Source organism: Aspergillus flavus, chromosome 1 (assembly GCF_009017415.1).
Source record: "Aspergillus flavus chromosome 1, complete sequence".
Classification (NCBI taxonomy): domain Eukaryota; kingdom Fungi; phylum Ascomycota; class Eurotiomycetes; order Eurotiales; family Aspergillaceae; genus Aspergillus; species Aspergillus flavus.
Window position 1 is genome coordinate 3,543,281 of NC_092406.1, and position 17,285 is coordinate 3,560,565.

General features: G+C 47.8%; 8 protein-coding genes and 1 non-coding gene across 9 annotated transcripts; 5 read left to right on the forward strand and 4 right to left on the reverse strand.

Moving 5' to 3' along the window:
• The first annotated feature begins 548 nt into the window (after positions 1-548).
• F9C07_t48 lies at positions 549-629 on the forward strand. Its single transcript has one exon. It is a non-coding gene; the product is annotated as a tRNA-Leu (tRNA).
• A 2,284-nt stretch (positions 630-2,913) lies between these two features.
• F9C07_1302 (uncharacterized protein) lies at positions 2,914-3,401 on the forward strand (the record flags this gene model as incomplete). The annotated part of the gene is made up of 2 exons (XM_071507938.1): positions 2,914-3,063; positions 3,249-3,401. 2 exons carry the CDS (start codon positions 2,914-2,916, stop codon positions 3,399-3,401), a joined length of 303 nt encoding a protein of 100 aa, XP_071365827.1.
• Positions 3,402-3,440: 39 nt separating this feature from the next.
• Positions 3,441-4,136, reverse strand: F9C07_1092812 (uncharacterized protein). Its single transcript, XM_041288271.2, has one exon. The coding sequence runs from the start codon at positions 4,076-4,078 to the stop codon at positions 3,668-3,670; it is 411 nt and encodes a 136-aa protein (XP_041140682.2). The 5' UTR covers positions 4,079-4,136; the 3' UTR covers positions 3,441-3,667.
• Positions 4,137-4,881: 745 nt separating this feature from the next.
• On the reverse strand, positions 4,882-8,817 carry F9C07_2279568 (uncharacterized protein). Its single transcript, XM_041288270.2, has 2 exons — positions 8,075-8,817; positions 4,882-8,020 (listed from the first exon to the last, which is right to left on the reverse strand). Exons 1-2 carry the CDS (start codon positions 8,297-8,299, stop codon positions 5,120-5,122), a joined length of 3,126 nt encoding a protein of 1,041 aa, XP_041140681.1. The 5' UTR covers positions 8,300-8,817; the 3' UTR covers positions 4,882-5,119.
• A 466-nt stretch (positions 8,818-9,283) lies between these two features.
• F9C07_1305 (putative histone acetyltransferase) lies at positions 9,284-10,348 on the forward strand (the record flags this gene model as incomplete). The annotated part of the gene is made up of 1 exon (XM_041284049.1): positions 9,284-10,348. The coding sequence occupies one exon, from the start codon at positions 9,284-9,286 to the stop codon at positions 10,346-10,348; it is 1,065 nt and encodes a 354-aa protein (XP_041140680.1).
• Positions 10,349-10,680: 332 nt separating this feature from the next.
• F9C07_1306 (chaperonin complex component, TCP-1 zeta subunit) lies at positions 10,681-12,829 on the reverse strand. The gene is made up of 7 exons (XM_041288269.2): positions 12,722-12,829; positions 12,558-12,652; positions 12,483-12,504; positions 12,386-12,427; positions 12,311-12,331; positions 12,082-12,255; positions 10,681-12,021 (listed from the first exon to the last, which is right to left on the reverse strand). The coding sequence occupies exons 1-7, from the start codon at positions 12,761-12,763 to the stop codon at positions 10,795-10,797; spliced, it is 1,623 nt and encodes a 540-aa protein (XP_041140679.1). The 5' UTR covers positions 12,764-12,829; the 3' UTR covers positions 10,681-10,794.
• Positions 12,830-13,141: 312 nt separating this feature from the next.
• On the forward strand, positions 13,142-14,826 carry F9C07_1307 (uncharacterized protein; the record flags this gene model as incomplete). Its single annotated transcript, XM_041288283.1, has 3 exons — positions 13,142-13,305; positions 13,357-14,476; positions 14,542-14,826. The coding sequence occupies 3 exons, from the start codon at positions 13,142-13,144 to the stop codon at positions 14,824-14,826; spliced, it is 1,569 nt and encodes a 522-aa protein (XP_041140678.1).
• Positions 14,827-15,243: 417 nt separating this feature from the next.
• On the forward strand, positions 15,244-16,414 carry F9C07_1308 (uncharacterized protein). Its single transcript, XM_041284048.2, has one exon. The coding sequence runs from the start codon at positions 15,431-15,433 to the stop codon at positions 16,232-16,234; it is 804 nt and encodes a 267-aa protein (XP_041140677.2). The 5' UTR covers positions 15,244-15,430; the 3' UTR covers positions 16,235-16,414.
• Positions 16,415-16,525: 111 nt separating this feature from the next.
• F9C07_1309 (uncharacterized protein) lies at positions 16,526-17,193 on the reverse strand (the record flags this gene model as incomplete). The annotated part of the gene is made up of 2 exons (XM_041288268.2): positions 16,526-16,782; positions 16,854-17,193. The coding sequence occupies 2 exons, from the start codon at positions 17,191-17,193 to the stop codon at positions 16,526-16,528; spliced, it is 597 nt and encodes a 198-aa protein (XP_041140676.2).
• Between the last annotated feature and the right edge of the window lie 92 nt (positions 17,194-17,285).

Genomic DNA, 17,285 nt, shown 5'->3' on the forward strand with positions numbered 1-17,285 from the left:
GAATGCGCGTGCGCCTAAGCGCTGGAGGACGGGCGCGCAAATTAGTGGTCGGCCTGATAAATAGCTTACTGTTATCTCCGCGCCTTTTCCAACGGAACTCTATAAAGCCCGCCTACTTGTAGTAAATAAAAATGGACTAAATGCTTTGTAACTATGAAACTCAGCCGTACTCAAGCCACGCGCCGGGAGGTTAGTGGTTGGGTGGGTGACCACCAATGAATCCCTCCCGTTGTATATGTTTCCTCTTTTTTTCGTGACAATTTTGTATCCATTGAATATATGCCGCCTGACCTTCTGCCTTACAAGCCTCTCTAAAACTCGCCTACTCAGCCCGTTGAAGCGGAGATTCTCCAATCAAAATAGCACTATAAAACTACGGACTAGCGTGATGCCCTCGTCGATAGACGATCAACTGTTTTATTAGTGTGCAAGGTCACATTCTTTTTATGCCTCTTTCGCTTGGAGAATACCATGTACTATCATCCTTGGTGAGACTTTAAACTGAGTTGGGCTTTGAGGTTATCTGGTCACCAACCGGCATAACTTGCGGTAAGGTGGCCGAGTGGTTAAGGCGGTGGACTTAAGACCCACTATCGATTGATGCATGGGTTCGAACCCCATCCTTACCATTTTTTTGCCCTAGCGTGAAACTCCTAACATCTATTGCCTGCAGAAGCCCGGGATTGTCAAAAAGTAAGTTTGATATTTGGTCCCCTTACTATGCTGGAACTGGTCTAGCCCCGGGAGCTAGTCCTGATTAAGCAGGCGGTGAGAAGCAATCTTTAACAAAGATTAACACATCCCTGGAGGTCAACACGTTCTGCCGTTTAAACTATCTACCGCCTCATAATCCAAAGTAGCGCCGGGCGCTACAGTAGAGTACTAAGTGAGGAGTCCACTTTTTACGGTCCAAATATTTTGTGGTCTTTTCAACACCACCCTTAATCCTTAATTATCTATCTAGGTTGACAGTAAACACACTGGAAGTAAACAAATTGATGAAATTAATACGATGTGTAATTAGTATGGTGGATTCGACTAAGCTATGGGCTCTGTATATTACAAGAACTTCAGACAAAACTACTATAATGCATTCGATGAACTGAGGTCCTTAAAAGAGCTATCATGGACTCAAAAGTGGATCGTAGTCAAAGTACGCTGTACAACTAGTTATATTTGACTAGAGACTAGGTTAAAAAAGGCGAATTCTTGAATACTGGACTTCTGCTGACCATGAAACCAATAACGCTTCCACAGTATTTCCCTATGGAAACTGTTCTGGTTATACCGCAACTATTTAACAACCTAAGAAGACATTTACAATCCATAAGACCTGACATATGTCTACTTATTACTTGCCTTGTTAGTCACCTATGGGATAGTCCAACATTGCCCGTGTAATCCCAAGACTAAAATAGCTCTTTCTGGCGTGGGTGAAAGATGTTGTTTTGGCAAACCTGCCTTCTCTCTGTTATCCAAGTCTTAGTAAGTGGTAAAAGTATAACTAGCTTAATGGCGTATGGGTTTGGTGAAAAGAAAATGAACTGGATAGTTCCTATAATGTTGCGGCTTACGGGGAGCGCTGACTATTCTTACTTTGCGTAAATGTGACTTCTCTCTAGGTCGAGCGTAGGATATTCGAGTGGGTCGGAAGAGCCCTGGAGGAAGACTGAATAGAGGGCAAGCCTACGCAGCGCCTGGTGACCACTACCATACTTATTGTATGTTTTTCTTTCTCCTTTTTTAGAAGTCATAGATTCTGATCTGGGTCTGAATGAAGTTACGCATGATAATAATAACGCCTATCGGGATCTTCTTCCATTACTGTGAAGAAAGACTCCATTCCATTTTGATTTACTTCTGCTTCCGTATTGGCATTTGTTGAAGATGAACGGTCTGCTCTATTTCCAAAAACAGGCTGTTATATGTATATGATAGCAAGTGTGCTAGGGCTCCTGAAAGAATGGGCAGTGTTACCATATTGAACTGGCTCGCTCATCTCTTCCACTGCGAGCTAATATACCCTCAAGTGTACACCGGTATTTTTCTAGCCAATTATCCAGCACGCGCTGACCTGTGAATATAGAGTGATTGAAAAAGCATTCCGGCGCAAGATCGAGATCATAGTCATCCAAGTTCCCCTCTGAAAGGAATTGAAGCCAAAGAGTCCTCGACTCTTGTAAAATTCGACACACAGCAGCGAATTCGTACTGAGGTTCGTTGGGAGAGACTAGAGCTTTTATGTCGTCGGCAAGGTCAAAGGTAAACCTTGCTATGAGTATATTGGGAACAAATAATGGGCTCACTATTTTTGCAAATAGGGGAAGCTCCATGGATTCGGCATTAGTGGGATACATCTGAGCCAAGGATTTTGAGATCGGAAGAAGAGTCTTTGCTTCGAGATCAAGAACAGTGAAAATGATCCAGAGGAAGCACCTTATTCTGACGGCTGCGAGACAATAAGGGTGGTATAGAAGGTGAGAATCAAGTAAACATTCCGAAAAGACTTTCAGAATTCGTAGGAGGTCATCTGAACTGACAACCCCAGTTTTGCGATCCCTATAATACGTCCATATTGATCGCACCAAATTCTCATATTCTGGGGGTATTTTACGCCCGAATCTTCCTCCTATCATTCTAGAAAAATCATCGAATACGAGACCCGTCCCTCTGTCTATTATATCGAGATGTTTTCTCACACCAGACATCGCTTCTCTCAAGGCCTTGTGGGTTTTGAGAACGGTTGAAAACTTTCGTGCACTTGGCCACTGAGCCTGGCATTGCGTTACCAGCTGGAAATCGCGAATATTCGGGCACTGTTGATTTTGAGGATCCTCTGTGTCGACCGGCCAAGTTTGAATGATCAACTGTTTAAGCTGACTTTTGTTTAATTTGGGATTCAAAAAGCCTTTCATGTCCATGAATAATTCACCTTCGCGGATGAACTCGCGGAAGCTACTTTCGCGGATTTCACAAAGTGCAGTCCATGTTAGAGGATCCGGCTCATCATCAAACGAATCACGAAAGTGTATCCAAAAGCCACAGCTTTTGCTGTGGGAAAAAGTTAGATATAGGGTAATAATATATAATAAGGAAACCAAAATGACATACCAGGTAAACTTCACCCAACTGCGGCTCTCCTTGGAACGACGTGCCCGACAGAACGGACATTTCTTGGAGTATAAATTATCGGAAGAGAAAATGACGCTCATATCGACCCGATCATTCGGAGAAATTACATCCTTCAGTGGCTTTATGCAGGGGCTGCTGGGCAGAAGTTCCTGCTCTGTGGTGACGTTGTAGAGGACGTATTGCCTTCTCACGATCAACTCTCGACCACGTTTGCCATCCCAGAACCTGAGCAGGAATTGATGAAAGTCCTAACCAATATATTTAATTAAAAGTGCCGTCAACATACATCCTAACTTGGAGTGGTATACAACTAACCGACCAGGATGATATTTCACGAAAGGGTATAGTGTGAAGGTCTTCGATGGGCGTCTTCAAAGACAAAGTGTTTCTCCCGAATGGGTCGATCTATGTAAGTATGTGGAAATAGAACTTCGACGGTTGTGTTTAATCTAGTTAAGTGTCGGGCGTGAGTGGAGGCTCATCGGCGAAGGAGCAGAATTCGTCTAAACGAAAGAGAATCGTTAGAATTGCATACTTACTTCCCTTGTGCCACCAAGCAAAAGTTTGCATGAGCAACCTGGCTCTCTAGCTTCGTGCAGAGTTCGTCAAGCTTGGGCAGTCTCATGGACCATCTAATCTTCTGTATAGCCCCCAAGAAGGAGCGCCGATCGCGCGATGGGCCTAGGTACTTTTCAAACCCTCGGATCTTGATGAAAAACTCTTTCAGTGTAGTAGCAGTCTCGCGTTGAATATGACTGAGAAGTACTCTGGAATCCGGATCGTTAACCTGTATTCTTTTCAAGATTTGAGTAAATTGATAAAGACGAGAATATGTAAGGTTGTATGTTTTCCATTTGTCTACAGCCTCCGCCTTAAGAATGTCGATGATATGGTAGAATCCTTTGAGGAACATAGTAATGTCACTGACACTGAATCCGAATGACATTGTGGATTGAATATGCCTGGAAAATCGTGAATAGGTTCAGGTTGATGTTGAGGTAGTGAGCTACAGAATAAACAGGGCTAGGAAAAGATGCAAAGTGGCCTGGATAGATATAGGACTTGTAACGCAAGGCTGACTACCACCTGTACAGGTGCCACGTCACTACAGATCATTGCACGTAACGTGACAAGGCGTCTCCCTGAGATTACCCTATCGTTGACCCAGTACGAGTTCATGGCAACAATAAACGAGGCTCCGGAGAAGAGATAGATGCATGACACGAGGCTGTCATCTCTCTAGCCCGAAGTTAAGGTACCCCGATCGCTCAGACACAAAATCTGTTACTCTGTTCTGGCCAGAAAAATGACGATTGCTACGTTGGAATAGAATTTCCCTGATATCAATCGCGTCTATGGATCCTCCCCATAGCGAAGCTGCTGTTTTATCCCGGTACCAACGATAGGGTACGTTTGTGAGAGTTACGCTTACAACCTCACATATAACAAGGGTATCCTCACGGCAAATATGTGATGTGATGAGTTAGGTACTTGGCGGGTATCATGTACGCTCATGCCCACATATTAAAAAGATAGAAGGGTTGAGATATTAAAATCGAATTTTGTCCTCGGTAAGACTTTCTGCGCATAATGTTTTATGCGATAGGTCGTAGATAGATAAGCTCCAACATGTATATGCTGTTGTATGATTTTATATCGTTATAATATACATTTTGTTACACTCGACCCTGCCTCCTGCTTATTCTGGAAGCATACAATCGTTGAATTTACAAGGATCATTCCGGGGAATAATTAAAAAAAAGCATAAGATTTTTATATCAAATTGTCAAAAGAGAAAAAAAGACCAAAAAGCCCGTTTACACCTAAGTGGCACTAAAATGGCAGAGAACAAACGCGATCATCCCTGAACACCAAACCCCCGACGAAGTAATGTATAGGAAACAGGAATATGGGGAATTAGCTAGTGGCAGACCCAATCCTAGATAGTGACATTGTTCAAAAATAATCCAGCAAAGGAATGCAGTCATCACCTCATTGATCCTTGTTGCTCGTAAGCTTTCCGCTCTTCCTCGATCATCTCAATCGCGTCCGATACCCTGCCATCCACTGCTGCAGCATACACAGCAATCCTCTGAAGTCCGCCTTCCTCGGCGCCTCCATAACCCAAGCTAGCCAGTGCAGACACACAGTCATCAATGCTGCGTTGTCTTCTAGTACTACTCTCAGTTGTAGACGTGTTTGGGCGGGGCATGGCATCACTGCGGTATGATCGCCGGTTGAAGGTATTCGTCGAGCTCATCTCCCGGCCATCCCGGAGGGAATGACGTTCAGTAGCCCGTCGCCTCAGCGGCCTGGCATTATCATGAGTCTCCTCAGCCCGTAGGGTATTCCATGGACCCGAGTGTCTTCGCGACGGATGAAAAGATCTCACAGTCCCTGGGTGACGACAATAAAATGAGGTAGGCACACGATCGTTGCCGCCTTGCTGCTGTGTAGCATCGGTTTCTAGAGATGAGGGGCGTGGTTGAAAACTATCCTGGGCGTCTTGAGGAAATGCACCGGGAGGGCTCCGTGGTGTCGGCCCATACAAACTGTCATGGCTGTCGCTTGCGATATCCCTCTGGAAAGTCGATCTAGTTCTGGAAGTGGAAGTATCACTAGACGATTCTGCCCCGCCGCGTCGTTCGGCCAGAAAGTGCGCATCTAATTGTGACACTGGTGGGAAACGGCGTTCTTCTGGCTCGCGGCTGAGATCTGGAAGTTGCGTAGATGTGTTGTTGCCCACCACAGGCTGTTGAGAAGACCCTTCAGGCAAGAGCGAGGGATATAGAGTATTGAGTCGTTCCGAGTCTAAAAGTGAGGAGCTAACTAAACTGGTATCGCTAGAAGACAGCCTAGACAAGTGGCGGGTATCGCTCGAGCAGAGGTCGGCCACGGTTAAGGGCGCCGATCTCTGCTCGCTGGATGAGCCCCGTTCTCCACTAGTTTGTGGTTCGGACGCCTGCCTCGCTCTAGTTGGCGCAACAGAGGAAGACTGAAGTTCAGATGGCGCTGGCGGCTGATTAGAGTTTTCTTCGCGGACCTGTGATGTGTCTAGCGCGGTGATCGGAGAGTGATCACTGATCTCCAAATTAATTGAGTGTCCATCTATGTGAGCACCTTGCAAAGCGTCCAACGCCGCTTTTGCTGCGTGGATGGAAGGAAAGCGCAGGTAGCCAAAGCCAGCATGTCTTCCCGTCTCTGCATCTAGCGGCAAATGTACCTCGACTAAAAATCCCTTGGAAGCGAAAACATCACGAATCATTGCTTCGTGAACACTAAATCCCACATTCCCAATGAAAAGCGATGTTCCGGCAGAACTAGCTGTGAAAGAAGAGGGTAAGCCGTGTTCGGGACGGTGAATTGCCTCAGGTGCCGGTGCTCCATTGTCATTCTGTCTATGGTGGGACGCAGGCCATTCTCTATGCCGGTGGCGAGGTGGTCGCGGAGGTACAGGCAGGGCATTTGTCGGGGTATAAAAAGGCCCGTGGTGTGGCGCATGAGGGTGGGTATGTGGGTGAGGAGCGCGTGGATGAGGGGAATGAGGATGGAAGCCGTGAGGTGGGGGAGGAGGTGGAGGTGGAGGATGCTGATGATGAGGAGGTCCATGAGGATGTCCATGAGGAGGGGGTCCATGAGGTGGCCAGAACACGGAAGGAAAAGGAGGCGGCACTGGGAATGAGGGAGGAGGATAAAACGTGTTTGGTGTGGCGAACGGAGGTCGAAAATTGTGGGATGAGGGATGGGGTCTGTCAGGGAGGGGATGTGATCTGTTCCATAAGGTAGGAAACTGCGCGTGAATATCTGGGCTTGGTGGAAATGTCGGCGACGATGACCCCTGCTGTTGGTGTGACGCCATCGAAGAATCAGCGTTGCGATCCGTGGGTACTGACCTCTCCGGTGATCCAACCTCTGTCGATGGAGCAGCTTGTGTATCGATGCCCAAAGGTTCTTTCTCGTTCTCGCACTTTGCGGCTAGATTGGATTGCTGAGTTTCGGGTGATGCTGCCGGGATATCAGGTCGGGCACTAGCAGTAAGCTCGGTTTGTGGTGAATTTCCAGGGGCTCCTTGGTCTTGGCTTCTCGAAGCATTGCATCTAAACTCGGATTCAAAGGCCTCAAACAATGTGTTTCCCATGTGGCCAAGTTCAGACGCCATATTACGAAGACCCTCCATAGTTGCGGCTGGGGTAGGCAGTTCAGTTTGGAAAAGATTCCCTGCCCTTTGTCCTCCCACGGTTGATGCGTTATTGAGTGCTTGGATCAAGTTCCTCGCCTGGCTATCCAGAGCTGCAAGGGCTACCTGCACCGAAGACCCAACATGTTCTGGAAGAGTGCGCTGAACATTCTGTAACTGCCGCTCTAATTCAGGCAGCCTGGATCTCACGCCAGCACTAATCATTTCGGCACCCTCCACCAGATTATGCAGAGCATGTACAAAAGCATCGCTCGGATGCTGATGTCGGTCATTGGATTCAGCTCCTGCTGGCGTCTCAGTCGGACGCTCTGGTTCAGAGTTACCGTCACGTACGGTGTTAGTGACATTCAAAATCCTGGCCATCTCAGCCTCAAATGCGGCCAAGAGTGGTTCTGGAACGTCGGTCGTAGCGGGGCCAGGATTCTCACGGCTGGTGCTAGGCTCCTCTTGTGCATTAGACTGAGAATCATCTGCAGTTGTAGGCACCGTGCCGATCTCATTCCTATCCTGATGGTCCTCTAAGTGGGGCTTATATTCAAACTTCTTCCATAGATTCTTCACTGAGTTAGACCGTCTGATGTCAAATATATGCATCGGCTCAGGGGAGATAGATTCTAGCGACGGCTGTGGAATGGCAGAAGTATCAACGGGTTCTTCTAGACGTTGGGAAAGCTCGAGAGATGACCCCACCTATGATCCATTATTAGTATGGTAGACAGATATAGTTTGTATGAGCAGACATACCGTGATGAGCTCATCGTCATCCTCGTCGACGTATGTAAGCCGGGCTCTAGGATGATTCGCCGTTATCTCATCATAGTCTGTAGCAGACAACCGGACAATGCCCTGCTGGCGATTCTGAAGGATACTGCGGTCTTCTACCACGGCATGATCAGGACTTTGAGATGCAGCGAGATTGTCTTGGGATGAAGATCGATGAAGATCTCGTATCTGGAACGGTTTCAACATTTTGGCTTTCAGTAGAATAGCCGCTCGGGGTAACGAAAAGGGTATATTCGGAAAGCGACGACAACGTTATAGATAGGGAAACGAGAGGCGAGATCGTGTTAAATCGACAGATGGATTTCAAGATAAAGAGTGAAAATGAGTAGGAGACGAGAAATTAGAGATGGATTAACCAGAGATCGAGGGTAACACGAAGCTTGGTACCAAAATCCAAGGGGAATATAGGAGCTTGCTAAGGCGAACGTGACGAGAGGCTATGCTGCTGCCTATGCAAAGAGCGATGGCAAAAGCAGGTTAAGAGACGGTAGGTAGGTATTACTATTCCTACCTACCAAAGGGAAGCGTTACCCATTGTCATCCGGATGGCAAAAGGCTGTGTAACGAATCAAGTTCGAAAGGGATTCAGGCAACCGAGTTAGTTTGGTCGGAGATGGAGGAGGGAATTGCTTATTGCGGTAGACAAAAGGATTTAATAGTAGAGCTAATGCGATACTCCAGTGAATTTAGAGGTAAAGCTTTGGCCCCGCATGACGGGCAGTGATTGGAATATGGCGGCTATCAAGTGACCCTCATCTTACGTACTCCCGCAGGCTTAAACCTTTTTCGACCCTTTGATTCGATGTTTTATTACATGAACTTTCATGTGTGCTGCTGCTGCATCTGCCGCTCGATGTTGGCAGGAACGGTATTGTTCTTGGTATTCTTATGATTGTGTTTGTTATTGTTATTCTTCCTCAATTGAGTATGTCATAACACACGCTCGAACCCTCGGAATCGGTGGTTTTTCCCAATTCTTAAAGCTATCGCAACGCACGCTGTGATACCTGCCCTCTTTCACCGCGACAAACATCTCGTATACCAACAACGCCAATGGCCAGAGATACGCATCAAAAGCAGATATACACTTATAGCTAACCGGACGGAGTTTTGAAAATATTCTCCCGCTTCCTCTCCACTCCCTCGCCCTTTTTCCTTCGCAAACACTCCATGGCGCCTCCCAACAATGCCCCGTCGCACACGAAACCGTCCGCGAACCGTAACGTGAAACACGTCGTGCTAGGTGACCTCCTTTTTCAGACCTGGTACCAGTCCATTTACCCAGAAGACCTTGTGAGCAAGGATACGGATCGATTATACGTCTGTCGCTGGTGTTTCCGGTACTCGTGCGACGCAGACGCCTATGCCAAACATACACGGGTTTGCGAAAATCGAACGACACCCCCGGGGACAAAGGTCTACGATCATGGCGGGTACGCGGTATGGGAGGTAGACGGAGAGGACTATAAATTATTTGCGCAGAATCTCTCCCTGTTCGCGAAGCTATTCCTCGATCATAAGTCGGTTTTTTTCGATGTCGCGTCCTTCCTCTACTACCTCCTCACATTCACGGACCCCGACGATCCGGAGAATTATTATATCCTGGGATTCTTCTCGAAAGAGAAGCTCTCATGGGATGCGAACAACCTCGCTTGCATTTTGATCTTCCCTCCGTATCAGCATAAACAGCTGGGCAAGCTGTTGATGGGTGTGAGCTATAAACTGAGTGATTGGGAAAAGGACGGAGGCTTGATAGGTGGACCGGAAAAACCACTTAGTGAGATGGGACGAAGGAGCTACAGTCGATTCTGGGAGGAGCGAATTGCTCGATATTTACTATTACATGGCTCTGATCCAGCAGACACGGAGGATTCGTCACAGCAGAAGCCAAAGCCGCCCAAAAGCTCTCGGAAAAAGCACCCCCAAGAAGTCATGACAGTTCAGGATATAGGATTGGCCACAGGGATGTTAACAGAAGACGTCATTACAGCTCTCAAAGGCATGGGAGTTGTTGAACCCACAACACCGACGAAAAAACGTAAGGCGAATCAAGATTCTGGCGAACCTGACGACGGCGAAACAGTGATGATACGAAAATCAGATGTGCTTGAATGGGCGAAAGCTCATCGTGTTACATTACGAGATCCTGTTAGAGATGAGGGCTTTCTCGGACGATGGGCACCACGCGCAACACCTGAAACCAGCGATTCAGGAAGTGGTGAGGGTGATGAATAAATGTATAAAATTAATTTCGGCGAAGCCAGATCTGGCCACCTGTATGTATCAGTATATGATGATAGAACTTCATGAACTCTATGTACCGAGCTAGATGAATGAACACCCATTATGAAATAGATGCCATCTGATTTTCGATCTTTGCCAGAGCCATATGAGCCTCCCCACTCTTATACGGACAATGAGTTGGTATTTTACCTCGACTGAAGCATCGTTAGGGCTGTTGTTCGCTGCTCTACGGTTGCTTTTTCTATAGAGTTTGTCCATAATGTGACAGTACCGGTGTAGATAATTACCCAGGGCATATTAGATTGCCCAAGCTCATTAGCATGGTGTTCTGTATTTATGAAATACATTTTGGCATGAACTATTTTTGAAAGCGGAAAACCGAATATAAATCCTCTCCGAGCTCCTTTACATGATTTGATCTATACGTTGCGACTGCATTACTCTTCCATACCTCCTGGTCCTCCCTGCTTACCCATCTGCCTGGCCTTCAGCAGCTCGTCGCACAGAAGCAGGTTAGAAGCGATGCCAGTGCTTGATGCGATGCAGTTGCGCAAGACACGGAAGGAGTCGAAGACGCCCTCCTGCACGGGGTCCATCGGCTCGCCAGTGGTCAAATCCAAACCAACAATGTTGCCGTCTGTCCGCTCATCTTGCAGGGCTGCCAAAGAGTCTTGGATGTCGTGACCTGAGTTGGCTGCAAGAGTCTTGGGAATGACCAAAAGGGCATCAGCAAAGGCGGCGACACCCCACTTAGCCTTACCCTTCACAGTCTTGCGAAAGTTCTCAGACGACAGATGGGCGGCACAGGCAACTTGGAACGCACCAGCACCGGGGATGACGCAACCATCGACGATGGAGTTATACACAGACCGCAGGCCATCACGGACGGCATCCTTAACCTGAGCGATGGTATGCTGGTTGGGTCCCTTGATGAGGATGGTGACGGACTTGGGGTCCTTAACTTCTTCGACGAAAGTGTACTTCTCTTCTCCGAGCTGGTGTTCGTAAACAAGACCTGCCCACCCGAGAACGTCGGGTGTTAAGTCCTCTACACTGTTCTGCGCGATACCACCGCAAATCAACTGGAGACGTTCCATGTTTCTCCGCTTAGCTCTCCGAAGGGCAAGGATACCGTTCTTGCTAAGGACATCCAAGCTCAGGGGATCGATACCCTTCTGGTTGATGACAACGAAGTTCTTCTTCGGATCCAGGCCGCAAACCTGCTTCTTAAGCTCCACAATCTTCTGTAGTTTTGAGTCCACAAATTTGCGCTCACTCTCCACCAATTTATCTCTTTGTTCAGCAGAAGAGTAGTAGAAACCGGAGTTGATCTCTGACTTCTCATACTCCAGACTGACGTTCAAGGTGAGGATGAAAGCATTTTCAACCCTCTTAGGCATATCAGGATGCCTTGCACCGTGATCCAGGGCAAGACCACGGATGAGTTGAGTGTCGGAAGATGTGCGGTGTTGCATGGTCATGATTTCAACCATGTGCAGATCTGGCTTCTCGGGAGCTCTGTGGATAGCGAGAACGGCATCGACAATGTCGGGGGTAAGCTTCTCGGCAAGTGCACTGTTCAGTTTCGTACTGAGCGAAGTCCGAGCGACAGACAGCAACAGCTCACGGTCGATTGCACGCTCGATCTTGAATTGATCGAGGAACTGTATACAAATCCGTATGAGTATCGACGCTCATATGGCCAACAATATCTCAGTACTGACCTTAAGAGCCTCGTTCTTCGCGATCTCATATCCATCTGTGATTACTCTAGGGTGCAATCCTTCGGAAATATAACGGTCTGCCTGCTTCAGAAGTTCTCCCACCAACAACACCACAGAAGTTGTTCCATCACCAGTGATATCATCCTGTGCTGTCGCAGCCCGGGCAATCATGACCTTCGCCAAATCAGTATTCGAAGAAGTCTCTGGGAACGTGAGGAAGGCATCTTACGGCGGTGGGATTTTGGATTTGCTGTGTAAACATTAGCCAGTGCCTGAAGCATAGATTGGCCTAAGTAAGCCTTACCATCTCTCGCAATAGCACATTTCCATCCTTAGTCAATTTGATCTATTCGCATGCTCATTAGGTAGCTGATTTTGCGATAAGGGGAAATATATCATACTCCGCCGGCACCGTCCACCAACCTAAATTTTGTCAGCACTTTCCCATCTTGCATCGATTAAGTATGAAAACGTACATCTTCAATGTCCCGGAGGGGCCCAGGTTAGATTTAAGAACATCCTGGAGACCTTCACCAGCACTAATGTTGACCTTCAAGGCTTCCGCCCTCCGCTGTGCAATGTTAGTTTGCGTGTGACCACTGAGGGGCTACTTCTGAGGGGGAAATTATCAGTGACATACCCTCGACTCGGCCTTGGGATTGAGTAACTGAGTTGCAGACATTTTTGCTGAGTGGGTAAATGACAATCAGCAATCCCCAGCGAACTAACTCGTAAAAAAAAAACAGGCTTGCTGGTGCTATCGGCCCCAAAGAATCGCCCGCACTGGCACAAAGCTGGTGGTGTTTGCCGTCGAATGCGGTGAGCTCGTAGTTTTGGCAAAAAGCCCACATTCAGTATTCGCACTAGCGCCGCCGCGAAAAAAAAGAGCTCCGACGGCTCGACTCTCCAAATTTGCCCTCCAGCCTTTTTTTACCAACTCCACGGCGCTCCACGGCAAGTCTACGACCGCAGACTCCCGGGATTTGGGTAAGGGGCTCGATCGATTACACTAAGAGGAATTCTTTTCCTTGTTATTTTGGCCCTTTAACTCAACTTCACCATGGCCGACTTCCTACTTTTCGAGGGCCCTATGGGCTACGGACTTTTCAAGGTCGCCCACCAGGGCGACAGCGTTGGCAATCGCTTGAAGGAGGTCCAGGAGGGTGTTAACGATCTTTCTAAGTTTGGAAAAATGGTTGAGTTGGCTAGTTTTCTCCCATTCGAGTATGTCCAACTACCTGATGGGGCTCTTTGATAGAGACTGACCAGTCCTAGGAACAACAAGATGGCCTTGAGCGAAATCAACGACGTCTCGGAGGGTGTCGCCTCCGATACTCTTATTTCCTTTCTCGAATTGAACCTTCCTAAGCCTAACAAGAAGAAGAAGGTTGTTCTGGGCGTTCTGGACAAGGCTTTGGCCGGAAGTATCAAGTCTGCCTTTTCTTTCGTTGACTGCGAAACCGGCGACACCAGCGAGGTTGTCCAAGACATGCTCCGTGGTATCAGGCTTCACGCTACTAAGTTGCTGAAGCAGCTTCGTGAGGGTGATATGGACACTGCTCAACTTGGTCTTGGTCACGCTTACTCCCGTGCCAAGGTCAAGTTCTCTGTCCAGCGTGACGATAACCATATCATCCAAGCTATTGCCATCCTTGACCAGCTCGACAAGGCCATCAACACATTCTCTATGAGGGTTCGGGAGTGGTACTCGTGGCATTTCCCTGAGCTCATCAAAATTGTTTCGGACAACCAGCGCTATGCCCAAATCGCTCTGTTCGTGAAGGACAAGACCACTTTGACTGACGATAAATTGCATGATCTTGCTGCGCTTGTGGAGGACGATGAGGGTGTTGCCCAGAGCATTATCGATGCCGCGAAGCACAGTATGGGTCAAGAGATCTCTGAGACCGACATGGAGAACGTCACTTCTTTTGCGCAAAGAGTCGTCAGCCTTTCCCAGTACCGCAAGTCTCTGCATTCCTACCTGACTTCCAAGATGAGCGTCGTTGCGCCCAACCTTGCTGCCTTGATCGGAGAGATCGTCGGTGCTCGTCTCATTTCGCACGCTGGAAGCTTGACCAACCTTTCCAAATACCCCGCTTCCACTGTGCAGATCCTCGGTGCTGAGAAGGCTCTCTTCAGGGCCTTGAAGACTAAGGGAAACACTCCTAAGTACGGTCTGCTGTACCACTCCTCTTTCATTGGCAAGGCTGGCCCCAAGAACAAGGGTCGGATCTCCCGATTCCTTGCGAACAAGTGCTCTATTGCCTCTAGAATCGATAATTTCTCTGAGGAGCCTACGACCAAGTTTGGTGAAGTCCTGAAGAAGCAGGTCGAGGAGCGTTTGGAGTTCTATGCTACCGGAGCCGCCCCTACTAAGAATGAAATCGCTATGGTATGTTATATTGCATTGTTGCCATCATTATGAACTATTGGGTGATATACTAACTTTGCATGTAGAAAAATGCCATGGATGCTGTCTTAGCTGATATGGACATCGGTGCGGATCAGAGCGATGAAGAGATGGAAGATGCTGAGGCTGAGAGCAAGAAGGAGAAGAAGGATAAGAAGGAGAAGAAGAAGGAAAAGAAGGAGAAGAGTGAGAAGAAGGAGAAGAAGGAGAAGGGCGAGAAGGAAGAGAAGAAGAAGAAGAGGAAGTCCGATGTCGGTGAGGGCGAGTCTGAGAAGAAGAAGCGGAAGCACGACAGCGATGCTGAGCCGTCCAAGAAGAAGAAGAAGGTCTAAAGCACCATTTTCTGGGACATGAGGGCGTCATTGTCGCGGCGTTGTAGGGTTGATTTTGAGTTCATTTTCCTATATATGTTCTGTTTTACTTCACGACTTGTTGGGCTGGGTATTTGTAAATTATTCGATTGAGGCCTCCGTCGTGCTAAAATTTGTCTGTAGCTCCTCAAAATGTCAATCGGATTTTTGTGTTCTACGTGGATCTGAGCATCATGCGATACTTTCACCTTAGCAGTTGCTAGTCTACTACATTACGTTCATTCAGCCCTACAGTTATTGAACCGCCATGGCGTTTGGGATCGGAAAGAAAAGGCGGAATTGTACTGCCGTTGTCCACTGAGACAAACTGCCGCAACCCCCCTCGAACAATGAACCAACCCCATTGCTTCTCAGTCAATGGCGATGGCCCGAGCCCTTGCATTCTCCGCAATCCTCCATTTATATGAGTTATGATGGCTGCAAGTGACACTAGCTCGGGATAGGACCCATAGAAGATGATGATCTGCTGAAATCCTTGCTCTTGTGAATTTGAGAGTCTCTACTTTATCAATGAAGGCTTATCAAAGTTGATGCCCCCACATCCGCCTTCAGTTTCAGCCCCGCGATGATGCCTACGAGTTTACCGACAATGGTTTTGAACTCGCCTAAGCCCAAGCGCAGCGCTTCAGAAGAATCCGATAGCTATAGCCCTTCTATATCATCTCCATCCAGCGTCTCAGCTCCTAGCCTACCAGAAGTGAAGCTTCGCGAGGAAGAAGAGTTAGGGAGATATAGTCCCCGAGCCGCCGTTGCTGGTCGGCTAGGGCAGCTAGCCATACGTGGGGACCACTTCCCGACACCGCAATTTCTGAATGGCAATACAAGCCAGTCATCACTTGCGCATTCTGCACAATCGGGATGTTGGGCTACTTCCTATAGCAGTTCTTATGATATGTCCGAGACGAACTCAGCGACGGAAACCAACACTGTCGCGAGTGGGCCTGCTGAAGCAATTATCGATGATCGGAGCAATGCTACGCCAATTCCTTTCCCCAAGAAACAGGCAACACAAAGCCCTCGCAAGAGACGAAACCCTCGTAAAACCCAACGACCACGTAGGAAGTCACCACCTCCCACTAGCAGTGCAGCCGACGACTCGCTTACATGGCACGACTCCGAGATCACCGGCCATGATCCAAATGATCCAAATGACGATGGATATGGTATCAATGGAATAGGTTTTAAACCGACAGCGGCAATGGCTTGGAACAGATCACAAAAGAGGCAGAAGCAGCTTGCAGAATGGAAGAGTCGTGAGGCAAGGGAAGCGCGAGAAAGAAGAAGGGAGAAACGAGATGCTGTCGGTTTCGAAAAGCTACGGACTATTCAATCGGGCGCCATCCACAAGAGAGTCAAATTTGACGTCTAACGTGGGTTCGCCTGCCTATTTCTCTGTCCTTTTCTCTTTTCTTTTCTTTTCTCTTCTATTCTGTCTTTGTCTTTGGTCTCTCATATTTTTGGATTGAAGCAACTTTGGATGCAATGGAGTATGGGATATGAATGAGCTGGCGTTGATTTGGATATTGATATGCGATCACGAAACTATTTATCCTTGACAGGCTGGAGCCTTATGAGATAGAAATATGTACTGTACATCCCACTCGAAATTTTACAAAGCGATCCCAGGAAACTCCATGACTCCGGGCAATGCGCGAAAGGGCTACCAGAACTTATAGTTTGAAAGGTTCGTCCAGCTCTTCTTTTTCTTCTCTTCCTCTGCCAAGCGCGCGACCTCCGCAGCTTTCTCTTCCTTTTCTCGCTGTTTCTTGATCTTCAGCTCTTTCATCAACTCCACAGCTTGTTTCATACCGTCCAACTCTTGTACTCGACGCCGCTGGCAGAACTCGTGCGCTGCGAGAGAGGTAAGGGCGAATGCACCAACAGCCCAATTGGAAGCGGTCCATAATGAGCGCAATCCTAAACAATCATTGCTTTAGTATTACCAAACGTTATGACCTAAGGAAAGCCGAGTGAAGGAGATTATTTACCTCCTAATACACCTCTGATGCCACCAATTCCGAACCCTGCTCCAATACCTAGAAGTAGGGAGTCTCGTGCGCAAGGTGCTTTGTAGAATGATGTGACATCTTTAAGTGACATTGACTTCATAGCTTCCGTGACTGTAGCATCTTTCGAGCCCCTTCCAGAGGGCCCAGCTCCTGTTGCTAGCACGTTCGCAGACTCTTCGGGGTTCCCAAAAGCATCCCATAGCTTTCCGACCTGTGATTTAGGAAATTCATGCTTCGGCTTGTTTTGGTGGGAGGTTTCTTGGGAGCTGTTATGTTGCTCGACATTCGGCGTAGACGATTCCAGTGTGTCCCCCGCCATAGCGTATTATTTATACTGAATTGTTGCTTAAACCAATCAACACGTACTATTACCTAGATCACTGACAGACTCTTGCAGGAACAATGATGGAT